Source organism: Emydura macquarii, unplaced genomic scaffold, assembly GCF_026122565.2.
Source record: "Emydura macquarii macquarii isolate MOO-44397 ecotype Brisbane River unplaced genomic scaffold, CSIRO-AGI_Emac_v2 contig_2481, whole genome shotgun sequence".
NCBI classification, from domain to species: domain Eukaryota; kingdom Metazoa; phylum Chordata; order Testudines; family Chelidae; genus Emydura; species Emydura macquarii.
This window is the reverse complement of record NW_027132618.1, coordinates 870,137-890,535: the sequence shown is the minus strand read 5'-3', so window position 1 is coordinate 890,535 and position 20,399 is coordinate 870,137. Positions and strand designations below refer to the sequence as shown.

The window sequence follows — 20,399 nt, the reverse complement described above, 5'->3', positions numbered from 1 at the left end:
CGTAAACATTTGGTTTAAATTTGATCTTTTGATGTTAAGTTAATATTAAAGCTGGAATATTAGCTCAGACCCTGAGCTGAAGCAATATTGTCTGTTAAAGCTTTATCCAAGAATTTAAATTACTTTAATTTCTTGTCACTATCAAAATTCCCATGTGAGATTCATTTTGCTCCTGCTTTCTTAGCACATGCAAAAGCAGCAAAGAAAAGGTCTTTGTTGTCACTATCTTTTACTCCAACAAATGTATTTCTGCTTGTGAATGATTCCAGATTGATACACTGGAAATTGAATTTTTCTGTTTATTTGCAGAATAGGCATCCAATTCTCATGAGGCCAAAGGGGCCCAGTTAAGCTTCCCCACAGTGCCCTGCTGAAGTACCTCACCTCCTGTGAGGAAAGACTGCATCTAGAGTGTTCAAATACACTGCCAAATGGATTCTTGACTTTTACTGAATTGGAGACAAAGTGCCAATTCCAGGACTAGTTTCTATGAGGTCTCTTTCAACATCAGTTTCTTTCACATAGGCCAAACAGTCTTCAGATTGTAACGACTTTCAGTCAACAACCTGGGCTGGAGGAAGGTCCATTAATAATATTAGATCATATCATAATACTTTTGCATCCAGAAATCTCAGTATTTTACAAGTATTTTATCATAACTATCAGATGAGGAAACTGAGGCACAGAGAGGTGAAATGACTTGCCACATAGGCGAGAGAGAGAGAGCTGGAAACAGAACCCAGTGTTCCTGTCTCCCAGGTCAGTGCACTATTCACTGACTCATCTTGTGTCCTTTAACTAACTGAACGCCTAGTGCTGGCTAAATGTTATCCCAACAGTATAGAGAGACTAGATCTTTTAATAGGCCTTGGATCACCCGTTACATTTATGTGGCATTGGATTAGACCCACAGTGATGCAGATTTATGGCATGTGGTTAAAGACAGTTCCACAACAAATGAGTTCAGAAGCAAGAAGGATCCCTTCAGCCCCTATTTACACTGATGAACACAGAGAAGTTTGACAGTATAATTTTAAAGCAAATATCCTAGTAGAAGAATAAAGCTTTTATTTTTAAGATCAGCTTTCACTCAATTATTACTTTTCATTTTTTTCTATTGTAGACTGAGAAACCAGTTTGCTCTTACATTTTCATTTTCAAAGTGTGAATATTAATAACCCAAGAATTGTTTTTGCACAAAGAGGAGTTTGCTTCATTACACATGCTGAGTAGCAAGATCCAAAAGTTCATTCATTTTCCTTTCTTTACATAGTATAATTTTCAAATTTGCTAGTGCAACAGAGATACAAATATAAATCAAGTTGGCCTGAACTCAGCTCCCTTTTTATAGTGACAGTTTCTATAACTAATTTAAGTTGTACTAAAAGTATCAAAATGTTAGAAAATTACTTCCATTTAAAAACATTGTGTATTGGCATTCTTAAAAACCTAATTATTTGCAAATGGCAGTGTGATTACAATCTGATAACAGGGTATCGTTGCAGAGATGTGATCTGGTACTTCTGTTGTTTCATAATTGTTAAACATTGTGCAATCACCTGATGAAAAAGAAAACAGGATAAGCAATTAATCCTCCAGAAAGTGTGTGCACCAGAAGTTACATTATTTTTAGAAACTCAGATACTGCTTTTGTTTTTATTTTTTGTAGAACAATTGATGCTTAAAAATGATGAATTGTCAAAAACTAACGTTATATACAGATGTAGAAGAAAAATAGAGAAATATTTTGCTGAAGGAGGAAAAAGGAAGACAAAAAGGAAGCAAACAAATGTCCCTCTACTCTAGGCAACTGTGAGGAAATAAAATTAATTTGAAGTAACTAATGACAAAAGCATACATTTTCTATTATTAAACTATCTTGTCCCACCCCTTTGTTTGACCAACATACAATTAGCTGGGGTGATAGACTGATCATCTAATCCAAAATGTCATAACTCTGCACGACAGGTATTCCCAATTATACAGAAAAACTCACTATGCTGCTCCTTTTCTCAAGACTTAATCTTTTAGAAAATAGTTTTTCTTAGTCTCCCATGGCAATACAATCTAAGCATACCTGTCCAATTTGTCTTGAAAAATAAGATCATTTCACATGTTCAATTTTAAAGTAAGGAAATTACAACTTCTATATTGATTTTTTCTTGTTCTAAATATACTGATTTATAGTGACTCAGATCATGTCTGGCATAGATTTGATATGGAAAGATTCTTTCCAAAGTTCTCTGCATATCTTTCTCTCATTCTTTATTGAAATCAAGGGTTGTTTGGTCCTGCTTTAATAGTGAACACCCCACCAATAGAGCATATTACCACACAAAAGCCTATTAGGCAGGCACATATATTTTTCCATTTAGGTCAGTATCTGCAACTAATAGTGAGAACTGGGGTAGGAGGCGACATGGAATAGTAAAAGGCCAGCTCAGAATTGCAAGGAAAATGAACTTTGGTGTCCCAATGGAATTGATTGTGAAGGCAGGTATGGATAGCTCACTGATTACTGTGCATTTTTCTTTCCAAATTTAATTTCTAGACAGATGTATTTGTGTTCATGAACTTCAATATGTGAAAGACACATCTGTCTCCCATAAACAGAGTTGCCACAAAATGCCAGAGAAAAATATTGAAAAACGTATATTGCACCCTCACTATACGTTAAGTGGCATATGATCCTTGCCCTAAAGAGCTGACTGTGTCAAAGTATACAGTACACGAAGCTTCTAAAGAAATAATACTAACAAACAATAAGACAAGACAAAAGACAAGTGTCCAGGTATGATAGATAGTGAGGAGGCACAAACGGAAGCAGTGAGTTTTAAGGAAGAATATGAATGAGTGGATGCACAGCAGATTAGAAGGCATGAAGTCAAGAGTAAAAAAGAGAAATGCAGCCCGAGGAGAGAGGACTGGGAAGAATTTAGGGATTGAGGAGCTAGGAATGTTTTAAAAAAGAGTGGAGATGTAGGTAAGGACTAGATTACACAGGGCCTCAAAGAAATCTTCAAGGAGATTGAAGCCAGTTAAAGAATTCTTGGGGGAGGTTCCATGATCAAAGCAACCAGAATGGAAGAGGTTTGCAACAGGACCATTTTGGATAGATTGGCATGGAGAGAAAGATCTGAATTCTTTGTGTGGATATATGCATTTAATGTAAGGAAAGGGGGGCATGGCTCTGTGTTTATGTTGCACTCCCTGTCAGCCAGGAAAGCTAATGATCCAACCCGTAGACCAAATTCAACAATGAATCCTGGTCATATGCTATCAGGAACACGTTGCGCATATGCTAAGAAGAATGTAAGGAAAGAACCTACCTTCCTAGAATTCTGTGGCAGTATTATGCCATCATCCCAGAGTCGAGCAGAGGAGTAAAATGCACTGCTTTCTTCATCTAGCCTGGATAAGAGTATTTCAGAAGTTTAAGTTCAGAATATGAAATTAATTGGCCAATTCATATCAGAGAAACAGAAGCATAAGTGTTTAAGGCACGAATTCTACTCTGGGATGCACCTGTGGAGCTACCATAGAAGTCAGTGGGTGACCAGTGTATATATAAGAATTTAACCCCTAAGGTGGTCTGAATTTCAGACATCCTGCAGAAAGATAGTAATTCCACATGCAAAGGAAATATGCAAAGTTTTCTACTTAATGTAAAACCATGTTTTATAACCAACCAATATGTTGGTTAGATTTTCCTCCATGTATGAGGCAATGCACTGGCATTTTTTTGGTGGATCTGCTTTAATTGGTGAGATATTTTAGTAGGTGTGTTGGTCTGGAAGATAACTAAAAAAAGTGAAATTAATTTAATCATAACCATAAATTAAGGGGGTTATTTTTAATACTTACTTTTCTTTTAATTGCTTTAACTCCAAGTCATCTCCTGTGCCATCATCCACTCCAGCCTGTGGGAATGTGGAGCTATTTCTTGAATCCATAAGGGCAACCCTTGCATTCGGCCACAGGAAGAGGAAGTTTGGATCAAATGACCTCCCGCACTTAAAACAAAAAAACTAAAAGTGAGACACTATTCAAGCTCAAGGAGCTTAAGTACTAAACTAAGCCGTTCACATAGGATGATGCAGTCAGGTCCTTGAAGAACAAAATTTAATAGTTCTTTCAGGTGTGTATATTCTCCTTTGGCAAATGAACCTATCAGACTTAAGCCAATTCTTTTAAGTCTTTATAGGGATCAATTAAAACACTTCAACATATTAAACTGAAGTAAAAAATCATATTCTCTGCACTAATGTAGGACTTAAGGTATGAACCAAAATGACAAGTTTTAGCATGTTCTGTTTAATTTTTCAGTTGCGTTTTTTAAAATGTCTTTGTTTATATCTACATATAAAAAGGCATTAACAGTATTTTACATGAATAATTTATATATATCATTTCTGGCCCAAAATACCTAAAATGGTGAATATTAACTCAGTTTGTCAAGTCTAACAAACAAATGCATGCACACATTATAAACTTTCACGTCATGGAATATAACTGATAAAGGACCTGTCCTGAGGTGGGGTTGAACACCTTCAACTCCTTCTAGCTTCAGTTAGAGTTCACAGCACTCAGCACCTTACTGGATGTGAGTTAAGACTATACTTCAGAAATGTCTGGTTGTAAAACATATAACTATATTTATACACATACTTAACTTTAAGCATGTGATTAGTCCACACTGCCTATGCTACTAGCATTGGAAATGAGAAGTACAATAAATCAACTAAAACATCTAGTCCTTGATCACTGGGACCAATGTGCTTCAGCTGAGGAACAAAGGCAGGATTTGATCCTTGGTGTGATTATTATAATTAATGGAATTACATGTCTGTGTCAATGGCAGATGGAACTAGATGGAAACCTGTAACAAGTCAGATATTACCCAACATATTAGCCATACCATAGCATAACTTTCATTGCCATAACAGCCGCCAATTACAAGGGTTATCTTGGGTACAGCAGCACAAGCAACTGCAGCCATCATGGAGGCCTGTGCCTTTAATCTATTGGTGTGAGCCTCTGCCTGAAATTAAAATACAGATGAAGTCACCATAGTTCTTAAATATTTTGTCTAAATTCCCTTCATCCCACCCAAACTTATAAAGCATCTGAGGATTTCTTTGTATAAAATTCTAAGTGATCAATGTTTTCGGAACAAATAAATCAGGAAGAGCGTAGCACAAAAGTGAGTATTATAGCATATGTCAGAATACTATAAATCAGTGAAATAATTATTGCCTGTGTTGATAGTGGAGCACTGCTCTGCTACGAAAGTCCTGAATCCTGAAGTGACTTTGGCTCCGTCTAGGCTAGTAAAGCTTAGATGCACTGCGACTGTGCCACGCTTGAACTCAAATGATAGAGGCATACAGGAAGAGTAGGGCTAGGAAAGAAATGTGTGCATGGAGACAGGAGTTCTCTTCTCCCAGAATCTAGTGCTAAGCCTACCCTGATGTTCTCTGTGGCTTTGGACAATTCACTTTAACTCTCTGCCTCAGTATTTCCATCTGTGCAATAGAGATAATACTTACATACCTTCCTGATGAGGCTATTGTGAGAATTGACTAGTTAATATTTTTAGATGGAAAGCACTGAGTGCTAGGGTTTACTACTTGCACTAAAGGCTAGACACCTTGCCACCCCAGGTTAATGGATAGTGTTGTTAAAGCAAGAGAATGTGGCTAAGTAACACGAGGGAGAAATGGTGACCCTAGAGTGTAGGTTTAAGAATAAAATGGTTTAATCATCAAAATGAAAAAGTTTTAAACAAAGACAGTGATTCTTAACAAAATGAATAGTGACTTTCAGTCAACATGAAAAATGAGTCAGGACAAGAATTAGGAACTACCTTTTTATTCTTGAATTATGGTGCCATACCTGTGAGAGACTTGTTGGCTCTCCTGCATGTGGAGCAGTATTCTGGAGAAACAGGATGGGAATGCTTCGCTGACTACACAGCTGTACAAAGTGGCTGCCCTTTAGAGAAGCATCGTGAGTCAGTTCACCATTGTTAGCCACTATCCCAACTAGGTGTCTAACAAAACACACATAGGAACGCTTTCATTTTTGTATCTTGAGATTGTAGTGAACTGACTAACAAAAATAATAATTTCCATATGTGCTAGTATCAGACCTACAGGAGCATCTTCAACAGAAACTCAAAATAAGATATACTTTGCACTTGCACACTGCCTTTCACTCGAGGATCTCAAAATGCTTTACTAACACTGAGCTTCACAACATCCCTGTGGAGTAGGATAGTGTCATACCCATTTAACAGATAAATACACTTAGATGAGGTAACAGAAATGTTAAGTGACTTGTTCCAGGTCACAGTGAGATGATGGGCAGAACTATGAATGCAACCCAGAAGTCCTGACTCCCTTCCTCATAACTTAGTGTGACATACGTGTCTCTAGTTAACATCTACTGTTCATTATTTACATTTAAAACCAAAATAAAAATGTAAAAGGTATTTAATTTCTGAACAGTTTCTTTAAAAAAACAAAACCAAGTATTATTTATGTCAAACAAGTGTGTCAAATATTCTTTCTCTATAAAATGTCATTTAAAATAGAAACTTTAATCATGATCAACACCGACACCTAAGGTTCAACTGTACAGAGGCCTGCCATGTATGTTTGTGCTTCCAAACAAACAAGATCACAAGATAAATGCACACAGAATATATCTGATAACTTAACATGGTCTTTTTAGCACATACTGAGCGTTTAAGCAACAGATCACATAAAGAGTCTAACATAAAAGAGAGGCCACACTTTGTACTTTAACTGAAAATCCTGTTTTCATGCAGAGCTGGTCGCTTTGGAAACACTTGAAAATAGATTAAAAATTCATTTACTACCACTTTCTCCTTCCCCACATCCAACTTATATTGTTTAGTTAACAATGGCTTGTTTCATTAAATGTCCTCAATGCTAGTCCAAAAATACTGCTTAGTGGGGTTAGGACTTTGAGGCTCTACGTGGTAAAAAAAAGGAAATAGGGGACTGGACCAGTTTAAATGGCAAAGCTTCAATTGCTATTGCCAGAAAAAAAGATCAGGTTGTGATGATTATTTCTTTCTAGTTTAATCATGAGCAAACCCTACTCAGACTCTAAAGGATAAACTGTGCAGCTAAAAGAAAAACAAACATGTTTTACAATGCATTCTGAAACTTCTGCAGGGATAATGGACATTCTGTACTACCCTCAATAGCTGCAAGTCTTAGCTTAAACTAGATTTCCAGTTTATTATGAAGATTAGGCTCATCAAAATCTGTGTTTTATTTAGAGCAGGGAGTCTGATTAAGAAATTCAACAGGACACACAAGGCCAGTAAATACTAGTAACTCTGAAGATGGCTACTTATCAATGGTCTCAGCTTGACAAACTCTCAAGCTACTAGTGGCAGCAAGCAATATATACTAGCCCAATATACTCAGCTGTGTAATTTGTCATTTCAGCATAATGGAACGTCTGCCTCAAATATACATCTTGTCTTAGGGGAAAATCAATTAACCTGACTGCTAAGTAGAATAGCATGCTTTATTAATTCTAGCAAAATAATTTATCTTCTAACACTGTTTAGTGATAAACATAACCCCTTTTTTCTCCTTAATGAATGTTATCACACTAGAGATTACTCTGATTCTCAAAATAGACCTAAATATTTATTTTTATCTTTTAAAGATTGTAAGTGAATTCAGTGTTGGTAAAATGTGCCAGCGTAACAACCCCAGAGGATGAAGTAATTTCTTATCCACTGAAGTGGCACAGAATAGAAACTCATTCACGCTGCCTCACCCATATATCCCTCAGTCTGGCTCTACAGGGACCACTTTGAGAGGCTCAGTCTCCAAGCCCTTTCACTGTTTAATAAATCCGCTGAGATTGCCAGCAAAGTACCAAGTTGTATGTGCACAGGTATCCACCTAGGCATTAGACTGAATCACCAATTCATTTCACATAGGCCAAAAACAGCCATCATCTTGTAATGGCTCTCAGCCACTATTGACCTGGACAAGTCTGAATTCAGAACCTAGAGGTTAAATGTTAGGCTAACTAGGGCTATATTATTATCAATCACTTGAACCATCCAGAACCCTAATTTAAGATTGCTTTTTTTTTTACTGCAAGACCTAATAATGATATAAAAGTTTCTTAATCAAAAGAGTCTGAATTATTTTGTAATAAACTCTTGCAGTCTTACCCTTCCACATGGGCAAATCCTGTTACTAATGTTGTTCCATATTCAGCTTTGAACTCCTGGAACCTGCTTCCATCTATCAGACGGCTCAAAATCTACAAGGAAATTACTTGTTTTCAACAGAAACTTAAATCAAGATTGGATATCTTTCTAAATGTATGTTTTGTTCAACCAGAAATTATGGCCTATGTTATTCAGAAGGTCAGACTAGATCTAATATCCTTCAGACTTTAAAAAACTATTAAATCTAAATATATGCAATAAGCACAAAAACAAATTTTGTTAATACTTGATTACCTGCTATGTACTTGGAAACAAACTTTAATCTTGGCTCAAAAAAGGACTTTCACATGCACAAATACCCAAATTTGCACAAATAAAAAAGGCTCTTGGGAGTGCAATTACCTGGTTTGTATGCACAAGCAACTCTCTACATTAAACTATGTGCATTCACACATTTTTCAGGTGTAGTTTCAGAGGATCATTTCAAAATCAAGCTGCGGCCACTGAATTGTTAGAATTTACTGCTGGAAAATGATGCTGCATTAATATCTCTGGAGACCAAAATCCTCTTATATCCACAGACCAGGTATGACATGAGGCGTGATAGTCAAAGCTTCCCCACACTGCCCCACTAATGTGCCTGATCTGGAACGACCACCAGAGAGTGGGAGGGAGTCAGACTCCTTAATTCACTCATTCCTTGGCCTCTTGGACTACCAGCAAGGGTGTAAATTAGTGCCAATTGTAAGAGTGGTTTCTGTGATGAGGAGCTTTGTCTATGGGGAAATGGACAAAGACCACCAAAACCATTTTCCATAGATTTGCAGTTCCTTAAATTAGCGACAGAGATGCAAAGCACACTGATTCTGCAGCACTCCCAGCTCCTACAAGCCTAGGCGTGTGGGGGTAGTAGTACTTCCAGGATCATTTGGTGCAGTGACCCTCTTCTCTAACACTTTTTGTTTTTACACAGCCATAAGGAACCTTTGCCATTACACTGTGCAATATACTAAGAGGAGCTGAAGAAGTACTCAAGACCTTGGCAACAATAATATGCAACACTGAGTATTTCATGTAATTTACAATTCCTAAATGAATCCTCCAAAGAAAGACAGCATGTTTTCTTTTCATATGCAGATATTGGATTAAGCAGACACCTAAAAATTGTGAACTACTACAGCATTTGTCCTCCTTACCAGTTTAATATGTAGAGTATATCTATAACCTCGAGGTGCAAGCCCCAGGAGCTCTTCAGCACTGTACAGGGGCTCATCATACTCCAAAGTTTCCTCTGGTGGAAGTTCGTAATTTAGTGTCATGATAATATTTCTAACACATTCATATGCTTCCTTTTCTGAAGATGCGAAATGGTCAACACAGCCACTGACTCTAAGGGAGAATGAAATTTTAGAAACACATGACAAAAATGGAAGTTCAGGACATCAAACTACATTAATGAAAAATTAAGACTGATGCTAACTACAGATTAAATGGGGAGGGGAAATCACTTCTATCATCTGCACTGTGGGGATTTTCCAGATTTACAGGGGACTTTTTGCATTTTTGTCCTTGCTTCAGGTGCATTGACTTCATGTAAGTCAATGGAAGTTCTGTGCCTGGAACAACTGCAACCTAAACAGAAGATTCATAGTGAAGAGGAGAGGAGAGAATATCTCCCCTTATTACTTTGGTGTTCAGCTATATTAAAGGAAAAAGGTTTGTACTCGTGTTCAATATGTTCCTGATACAACATTTGAAATGATAGAGAAAAATCATTTTTGCAATCTCTTTACACAAGCAGCATGTCAGGATTGGAAATAAAGAAATCAACTTTCATATGCTGTACGGTCCCATTTATCTAAATGTCACTGGAATACCCAAAACCTTCAGATTAACATTTGATTGATCATAACATCCAGCCCAGCAGGCTCTGGAGTTGAGTTTCTGAGTTTGCCAAGCTCAGGGTGCAGTGGAGGTATCTGCAATGCAGAGCACAGTGAAGACAGAACCCGCCTCCCCTCCTATATGCAGCTGCAAAATATTCTTTTGGCAACTACAGCAATTTCTTGCATGGAAAAATAATAAGAAAATGTTTAGATACTTGAAATTGTCCTGCTAGTGCTCTAATCCCTTTTGAGTTCAGCTTCCATTTCCTCTCGTCCTCTTAGGCAGCAGGGATTACTAGTGGAGGCAGAAAGGCTGGTTCCTTGTTTCTAGCTGTTTTTACAAGCGTCCAGTCTCTTTTTTGCAATGAAATATTTTAATGCCTTCAAATTAGGTATTTATCTGGCCCCCGTTACCATAGTATCTCAGTGCCTCACAATTTTAATGCATTTATCCTTATAACAGCCCTTTGTAAGGCAGGGAAGTGCTATTATTCTGATTTTACAAATGGGGACCTGAGGCACAGAGAGACCAACTGATTCTCACAAGGTCACACGAGAAGTCTGTGGCAGAGCAGGGAACTGAACCCAGATTTCCCTAGTCCCAGGTTAGCGCCGTAATCACTGAACCTTCCTCTCTGCTGGTGTAAATAAATCAATAGCTTTCCTCCCCCTCAAATCCTGGGTGATGATAAATTCCAATTATGGGCCCAATCCTGCACTCCCTACTGAATTACTAATACAGTCAACTGTTTTAAGGTCTCGGGAGCAGGCTATGAAATGGTTAGGTTGTTTGAGCACAAACAGTAAAATGAAAAATTAAAATAATTATGAAAATACACTCGTGTTACATATGTTTGGTGTGTTCTTTTAAAAATGAATGTCTCTCGAACTATGACACTCCCATGTATGTGCAAAAAGGCTCTAAAGTTACTCACCTATAATTTCTAATGTGTTTTCAAGGCACACTTCCCATCTGTAGGATCATAGGTGTCCTGACACTGCAGACATCAGGCATATCTTTTGACCCATAACAACTCATGTTGAATGATACTTTATAATTACTAAACATATTAAGTCCCATTTTTGATAAACATTGTACCTACTTAGAGTGCATATAGGCTCCTCCTAGGTCCTCAGGAGAGACATCTTCTCCTGTGGCAGCTTTAACCAAAGGGGGTCCAGCAAGGAACATAGTACCGATTTTGTCTACAATTACAGTTTCTTCTGCCATGGTAGGAACATAGGCACCCCCAGCTGTACAAGAACCACACACCACTGCCACCTAGGGGACAAAGCAAGATATTTGAGTAAGGAGAATGCTTGGGCAGAAACATTTTAATTTCAGTAGTAAGAGCTGTCATTAGGCACTTTTGAGATTAATGATCGTTATGCACCTAATTAAAAAGCCCCCAAAACTTTTTAACAAATCTTTTATTTTAACTGTACAGTTGGATTCAATTACCTGGCTGCTAAATTCTTATGTAATGAAAGAACATTAAAAGGGAGCATTTTGTTGCTAATACTTGATCAATTACCACAAAACAAGAGCTTTTTCTCAATTTACTTTAGGGAACTGTATCCTGGCTCAAAACCTTGTATTATCATTATTTTAAACATGTTTATTCAATATTCTGCAGTGGGAAAACTGCCAGTGGTAGATTTTTTTTTTCCACTGAAGAAGGTGAGGTGTGTGCACCAGGAAATACCCGAAGAATGTGCATGGACAAGAGGTTCTAATGAATGTAATACTGGTGTTCTCTGCAGTAGTAACGTTGCTGAAATTTTATAGATTATGTGTAAATGTGGCAGAATTTGATTAAACTGACATGTCAGTAAATGTCAATTTCAGCTGACACAATGACAGACTAACTGATGGAAAAAAATATTGATCTTCAATACTGACCAGGAGCACAGCCCTCCCCTCACACTTGCGCCTGCAGGGATCAGGTATCACTGGCCCTGGGGCAGCACAGGCAGCCCTCTGCAGCCCTGCTGTCACAGACCCGCTCCTGCACTCCCATAACGGCAAAGCTGCAAAGGGCTCCCTGTGTTGCTCCAGGCCAGTGACACCCCATCTCTGCAGGCTCAAGGTATGGAGCAGGCTGCTGTCTTGGCAGGGCAGAGCAGAGACCTCTGTCCAGGGCTGCAAGGAGGAGGACAAGTCCCCAGCCAGGGAAGAGGCCAGACTGAGTAGGAGCTATTAAGCACCAAGGTAGCCTCCCCCGTGGTTGGGAACTTGTTCTCCTCATGGTCCTGGCTGCAGAGCTTCTGCTCTGCCCCACCAGGACAGCAGCCTTTCCCACAACTTGTGCCGGCAGGGTCATGTGTCAGCAGTCCCTCAGCCATTCAGGGAACCCTCTGCAGCCCTGCTGTCACGGTCCTGCTAATTCATTCACCACCAAGGAGGATGAGAGCCATCCCCAGACATGAGTTCAAGATCCCTTTTAGTCTTAAACCATCCCCACTAATTCATACTTAATCACCTCCCAAGAACTTCCTAGTGTAACTCTCAGCTTTGAAATAACTAGATTTCTTGGAACCATAGATACAAGTTTAACCATTGTCAACACAACCTTCCAATACAGATAAACTGACTGCCATGCAATTTACTCTGTGTGTGTATCAGGCACTGTCTTTTCCACATGGACTTTAAGGACAAATGGTGTTTTTCCTAAGATCAGGATTTGCTCTAGTGTCCTTGGCCAAAATTTTGCTTTGCTCATCCCAAAGGAGAACTGCATTTCAGTGTTGCTAGACAGAGTTTGTAAAGCACTTTTGGGATCCTTCAGACTGAAAAGAGATATTTACACTTTATGATTTCCCATTTGTTTTTTTCCCCCTCAACATAAACAAATCTAGAAGTTAAAGTATTTTTGCATATCTGAGTGTTGATTCTAGAGACTGTACTACTGAAAATAAAGCATTTTCAATAAATCCATTAACCACATATGCTATCCTTATACAGATCCAATGTGACACTGTACCTGAGGGATTTTCATAGCAGACATTATTGCCTCATTGTAGAATATTCGGCCACCATGGGACTGGTCAGGAAAGAGCTCTGCCTGACAATAAAGAAAAGACAGTTTTTAACCAGAGTTTCAGTATTATTTTTATTTCAGTATTATTTTATTTTAGCTTTGCCAAACACAAAAGCAAACACGTTGTAAAGAATATCTGATTCATACAAGGCCACTGTTAGGAATCACAATGTATAGCTTTCAGGTACTGCTTTATTCTTTATTGTATGTATTGCCCACCTGAAGCTCAATTCAACAAAAATATCCACGGCCTTCTGTGCTGCACAAGACAGAGAGAAGTCACAGATCTTAGCTCTGTGAAAGGGCAATCTATTCAAATTCAAGGTCAGCTGGGGCATAGAAGCAATTTCTCATTATATATATGGGCACAGACTGAAAACCAGGGAATAGGACAGCTCATATTCATTCTGTATTTGTGAAATGAATTCAACACAGTTTCTCTTTTGTCTTCAATGCAATTTCTGGATTCAGAATTAAACCTGATGCTGTTTCAGTCATACAGAGCTCCTGCTGACTCAGTAACTGGCTCAGAGATGGTGACTGTCTACAAAGCTTTGCTTTTTGTTTGAGATGGTGCAGCTTTCGAACTTCAGCAGAATACTCAGTACTAAGAATACTCACATTCTTTGCGGAAACTTGAATTCTATGCAGTGAAAATGAAAGTATTTATGACCTCTAAAAAGCCTCTCTTTCATATTACAGCAAGGAGAAAATCTCAATTTTATTTTAAGGGGCCTATTTATCATCAATCTTCTCTGCAGTATTAATACAAACTTTATACTAAAATACTTTGTCTTTGCAAAACTTTTTCATATTGAAAATACAAACTCAAAACACTGATGAGCAAGGGGATCTTTACTTGAGCTCCCAGTGTTTGTTCCTAGGTAGAGACCCGAGTTTCTAAACATTGATCATGTTGGCTTCATTTAGATGCGAGATCAGTCAGAATGACTTTCACAGTCCTGGATGTTAGAAACATCTGCTAGACTCTGATTTGTTTGCAGAGTTCAAGTAGAGTGTAACTTGGACAAATATGAAAGTCAGCTGGTCAAAAAATGAGCATAATAAAGAGATTCACTTCTAAAAATTAATCTGATGCAGATAAAAAATGGCTATTTTCATACAATGTGCCCTTTCCAATATTACCTGTAGTGGTAGGAATGCTCCCCCACTGTCAACTAGATATACAGATAAAAGTCTGTTTTGCATTGCTATTTGTTGAGCTCTCAGCTGTTTCTTCACGGAAATAGGATAAATGGTCCCGCCTTTAACTGTTGCATCATTTGCCATAAAGACACACCAGACTCCACAGATTTTTCCAATTCCTGAAACAAAGCCCACAGACATTTATCAAGGACTCTTGATAAATAATCCAAGTACAGACATTTTGCAACAATTCCATACACTGAACAAGAAAGCCAAAGTGCATCTAAGCATGTTATTCTTTTCAGTAGTAGCAGCATATCAGTAAGGCTTTCTACAGCATTTACCCTTATGGCAATGAAGCCAGAGATACTGCATAGAGGAAACACCTCCTACTCTGTAGCCTTACAGTGTGATCCTATTTTGAAAAATGAGAGTGAAGGCTAATGGCATTGTACAGATAAAAACAAGGGCAGAATGTGACCTGCAACATCTCTACTACTGATGTTACATGAGGAAAGAACCCAGCTCTCCAAATTAGTTTGCAGGTAGGCAATTAGGGAAAAAAAAATCTGTAAAAACGAAGAAAATTTGATAATCAGTGAGATACTGACCATGGAATCTCATGATACTGTTCTTCCAGTTGCTTTTCAGCACAGAACTGCACTTTCAAATGCAACAAAGCAAATTATTTTGTTATCAGAAGGCGTTTACTAAGCCCTGAACCAATCACCAAGAATTCATCTCATTTTACTCCCTCTTCGCTTAAAAGTGTTTGTGCTCACCACCCTTCCAAAAGTGGGTCATGGAAGCACTTACATAAAAAAAATTCCCCAGTGCAAAGGACCCACACAATACCCTAACTACCACATAAACACTTATTATAGGATGACTGGATCCTTTAAGAGGGATCAGGGTCCAATGCACCTGTGACTGGTCAGCTGCCCCACAACTTGGCTTAAGAGAAGGCACCTGCACCTTAGGGAGAGACAAAAAGGGCAGGTAAGAATTTTATAAGAACAGAGAGAAGGAACAACTGGAGGAAAAGCTGCTGAAGATCTGAAAGACAGCAGTAACTTTTTGCTACTGGTGATGTGTACTAAGGAAAGCTATTGGGAGAACTGACTAGAGCTAGGAATCCCACCACGATACAGGAAAACGTGTGCACAGGCTCCTAGGAATGAGTGTAAGAAACAGTTTAGTTGATGTGAAGAGTGAGTGAAGCAAGTCTTGGCATACACAGGTAAATGGCCTGGACAGTGGGGACCTGGTATAGGGGCAAAAGAAACAGACAGAAAGGTTAATGACTCTCAGGTGGATAAGCTGGGAATGGTGACTTTTGAATGAGACTAAGAGTTGCTACCTTGTTTTACTTCAGAGTTTTGGGAGGAACTGCTTTTACTATGAGGGGTCCATGAGCTGTGGTACTTCACACGGATAAAAGGTTTGAATTTGCCACTGAGAGATCCATGGGTGGATGGAGAGAAATCTGAGCAGGCTGCACTTGTACTAATGAGGCTGGCTGTAGTAAGGTGCCTATGACAGGGTTTTGCTGTAACAGAACTAAACCAAGGGCTTGTGCACAAAGGGGCGCTTGTGCAGGGCCCTCTGAATTTCACTTTAAGTGAATACTTCTTTATAGAACATGAAAGTAACCTCTGACGCTTTCTGGGTGATCATAGCAGCAGCAAAGAGATGCATGTGTCCAATAATGATATATATTAGGCATAATTTGTCATACATTCTGAATACCTACTGGAAACAACTCAAATATCATGTTGGTAGTCTGAGAACAGTTCACTAACGAATGCCACTGTTCCTGTGTTAATCACTCAGTTGCTCAAGCTCCCTTAATTTGACTGGGTAGCCTTTAGTTAATGTGCTTGTGATGCCACATTTAACGTTTTGAGAGAAACCAATCACTGTTGTAATGAGGACAAAACATTAAACCAATAATACAGCACATTCAACAATAAGGAAGAAATGTCAGGCAAAAAAACCTACTAACGTTTTTTTTCAGGGTTTCACAACCTAAATCATGGAAGAATATCAGCGCCAACGGGCTGAACTCTTCCATTCTGGGAAGAAACACCAAAAAAGTCTGCTAATTTCCTTTTCTTGTGAAAAATGCATTACTAAGGCTTTGGAGAATATGATCTTTTCAACATGTGCAACTACTGGAGCTTTCATAGATGTTAAAGGAAGCTACATAGTGATAGTAAGAAAAACTCTGTTCCAGAGTTTGTCCCCTGGCCTATATGTGCTCCTGTGGCAGTGTACAGAGATTGTAAAGCTGCTACAAGTAGCTAGGGGAGAACTGCTCTAGCGAAGGAACCATGTAGGACTGATTTTATCAGCCATATGCTGCCCCCTACACAAACCCCAGCGTAGGGGGAGTGCCAGGAATGGGCAGGAGGGGGTATCTCCATAGTGCATGCCATTACAGAGATTCCAAGCTGTCCAGCAACTTATAACCAGCCCTTGGAGGACTGCTGTAAATCAGAACACTCTCAGCACTATTCCAGTTTATGCCAGGGGTCATACTCCCCCCACCCCACCCCTCACAACCGGTCTGGGAGGTTTAAAAACATCCATTCCCTTCCTCTCCTGGGCTGTGCCTCACACAGGCATAGCACAGAAATGGACCCTCAATCTCAAATCAATCTTTATGGTCACTAAAAGGAACTAGAGAGCAATGAATATATTTGGCTTACGAACTCAAAATCCATATTAATTATATTCAGATTTATTATCAATTAAACAAAAAGCATTATTTTTTATTACACATGCAATAATTTTTCCCATACACCAACTATAGAGGCCACAAATCTTACCAGTGAGGCATCCAGCAGCAGGGACATCACCATATGGCAAATCAAAGCCCGCAAAAGGAGACAGCTCAAGAAAAGGTTCATCATCGAGGAGCATTCTTAGGCGTTCACGAACAAACAACTTCTTGTTTCTTTGGGTATGACGCAAGATTGCATTTTCTCCGCCTCCTTTACTGACCTTGCAAACCAACTCTGAATATCTGATTTAAAAAACAAAGCTTAATTTAATGAAAAACAGCGTTATCAAATAATCTTTTAAACAAGTTAATACAGTAATTAAATGCACTACCCAGTTGTCACACCGATGTCTGACAATATGGTTAAACTATCACTTTTGGATTATGTTTCTGGAAGGGAGTTATTTTCAGTTAAATTAATTATAATTATATTATAATTTAGTTCACAGCAACCAAGTAACCCAAAAAAAGCACAGATATTTTATAGGAATGAGACATTTCAGTTTGATTTTCACACATTAATTAGATTTCTCAAGCCTAATAAGACAGCTTAGAAAACAATCAAAATAAAATACTTTTATGGTTTTTTCATAGCTACTGGAACTTATTAGATATATAGTCATTTCCTTGGTATTGCCCATATACATCCACCATTCAATGTTTTAAACTACCTATGGGATCAAATTATCATCTGTATTGACAGCTCAATCTATGGAGTACTAAGTGACACAGCTGTTACTGATTGCCACAACTAAAGCATCTGGTCCTGAGAGATGTTGAACACTTGCTGTTTAGAATTTTCACTACAGAGCAAATATTAAATTGTTATCGCAGTTTACCAGCCTTAATTCAATTTTGGCAACCCTTACTTTTAGGGTTCACTACTTTAGAAAAAGAAACCATTCACTGACTTCTTCCTTGGCTCCCCGTCAACAAGTGCTGAAAATAGCTTATCCACTGGCACAGACCGAACAGAACTAATGTTCAATTCCATGGCAGAAAGAATGTTTTAAACCTAGTGAACATCGCAGCATTATACTTTCACAAAATTAAAAGTGACTAGCATAATTTTATTGTCTGAGCAAAACGCAGTGCAAATAAGAAACAGAATAAACAGTAAACAGTAAATTTGATTTGACAATCTGTTTGAAAGTTAAGTAAAACTTTTATTTTTAAATATATATTTTTAACTGCAAGTGTCACTTTTATCCAAAGACATTGGGCTGACAAAACGATATATGAACAAGACTGTACATTATTCAGTATTCCTACTGTGGCTTCCTGCAGGGTAAGTATGTAAGTTAAAATGCCTCATGAGAAAAAGCAAATTGTAAATAAGTATTTAAATACCACCACAGGGGGGCACCCTATCTTTTCCATAGTTTTGCTTTTGCTTATGTAGCATACTTCTGAGTAAAGACCTTTGAGTTGTTGCCATATGATCCTTAAGGACAAATACATAAAAGAAATGAATCACTTTCCTCCTTTTATTAGTGAATCATGACTAATTGAGAACTGTCATCTACTATTTCACTGGAGTTTTGAAAATGTATGAGTCATCACCATCTTTGCATTCAAAATTAAACAAAGGACAAATTTTATTATAGAAAATTACTTGTTAGTAACATATGCAAAATAATACAGCATAGCTAAATGTTTTAAATTTGGGTGCCTAACTCTAGGCACCTCAATCGATATTTAGGCATCTACAGAACTGGGTTGACATTTGGAAAAGCTGAGCAAATACCTTGCAAATAGACTGTGTCCAGGTAAGCACCAGCAAAAGAACCCTTTCAAACTTGCAGGTGGCAAAAATCCTGCTAAAAATCTTAATTTCTAGACTTTTTAAATTGCTGACTGATTTAAAGGTATTTGAAACTGTCTATAGGGTACCTTGTGTGTAGTCAAGTTTGTACACATACTAATATTGCAAAAGAATTACAAAAATGGCCAATTACCTTTGAATACAAGCCTCGCTGTTTCTTAAGTTTTCTTCAAACACATGTTCACATACAGAAGGGATACTTCCATCTAAAACAGGGTAGGTTTTTGTATAATGTCTGTATCTTGCTTTGTTACTTACAAAACAATGGGGAAACATATTATATTTAAATGTAGGGACAGTCTTTTTCATAACCTGGAAGAGACTAGTTTGTAGTATCCACATTGTCTGCCTGTCTTTGTGGAAGTCTTTATAATTTCTTGTGAATAAAGGACTTAAGGTTTGGATTCTTGAAGACATGAAGCTAGGAGAGTCTGCAGCCTGAGCGTATTGTTCCACATGGACCTAGGAAGCATTAAAGAAGAAACAGCTTATTTCCAGAATTCAAATTTACAGAGCCCTAGATTGAAGGAGTGAAAACTAACAGGCAGGCCAAGTTCCATGGCACAATTGTCAAAATGCCAAGCCTTGAAAGGCTAAATTCAAGTTACTTTTCATTTTTTTTAACCAGTGAACTAAATGCTTACTGAATAATAAAGACTATTTTTAGAATTACAGAGCATCCTTAACTCCTAATGACTACAGGTGGAATTGTAGGTGCTGGGCATCTCTGAAAATTGGGCTGCAAGAACTGTGCTACTGATCAGTGGCAGAGTTGGCATCCCTAAGCACCTGGAAACATTCACCCCATTATTGAGCAGCATTCACAGTTATTAAGAAGGGGGTAGGTGTGAGGGCTACATTGTTTATACACCACTAATCACAGGACGCTAGCTAGCCCTAGAGGTCTTACTTTTCAGGATATCTCAAGTACTTCAGTGCCTCTGCCCTGGTCCTTCCCTCTGAAGCACCTGACACCAGCCCCTGAGAGAGAGACAGGAAATGGGCCTCGATGGCAGTTCATAGGTGGCTCTCACCCCACAGAGCTGACCCCTTCACAACCCAGCTGCGAGGCCGGCCTGAATTCGGGCTGCTAGGAGCCTTAGCGCAGCCAGGCCGGCTAGGCCCTGCCCCTACCGGCTCCACGCACGGCACTTGCTCTGCAGCGAGCGAGCGCGGGCTCTTCCCCCCAACAGCGCCGGGAGCCTCCCGGGCGGGGAAGGGAGCCGCAGCCGAGACACGCAGGCCTGTCAGGGCGCAGACCCGCAGACCCTCCCACGGGCCCCCGCAGTCTTCTCGCTCCCGGGCACGGCGGCGCAGCGAGCTCGGAGCCCGGCTCTGAGAGGCGGCGGGACGCGGCCGGGCGGAGCGAGGCTGCAGCTCTCGATGGGGCGGGCCCTGGCTAACTTCAATCAACCGCTCTCCGCGAAAGTCGCAGGCTGGGCTGGGCTGACCAGCCCGTGACCGCTCCCGCCCCCTCTCCCCCCGC

At 39.1% G+C, this 20,399-nt stretch overlaps 1 protein-coding gene across 3 annotated transcripts; it reads right to left on the bottom strand.

Annotated features, from left to right (window-relative positions):
- Positions 1-356: 356 nt before the first annotated feature.
- LOC137163216 (methylcrotonoyl-CoA carboxylase beta chain, mitochondrial-like) lies at positions 357-20,141 on the bottom strand. Of its 3 annotated transcripts, none has more exons than XM_067563359.1 (13): positions 19,824-20,141; positions 19,047-19,375; positions 17,135-17,331; positions 14,304-14,482; positions 13,101-13,181; positions 11,220-11,398; positions 9,427-9,619; positions 8,231-8,322; positions 5,896-6,052; positions 4,919-5,041; positions 3,865-4,013; positions 3,330-3,411; positions 357-1,559 (listed from the first exon to the last, which is right to left on the bottom strand). In XM_067563359.1, exons 2-13 carry the CDS (start codon positions 19,328-19,330, stop codon positions 1,476-1,478), a joined length of 1,800 nt encoding a protein of 599 aa, XP_067419460.1. In that variant the 5' UTR covers positions 19,331-19,375; positions 19,824-20,141; the 3' UTR covers positions 357-1,475. The 3 variants fall into 3 exon arrangements, with proteins under 3 accessions (XP_067419460.1, XP_067419461.1, XP_067419462.1); XM_067563360.1 differs by having other exon boundaries at positions 5,896-5,989; XM_067563361.1 differs by lacking the exon at positions 4,919-5,041.
- Positions 20,142-20,399: the final 258 nt, after the last annotated feature.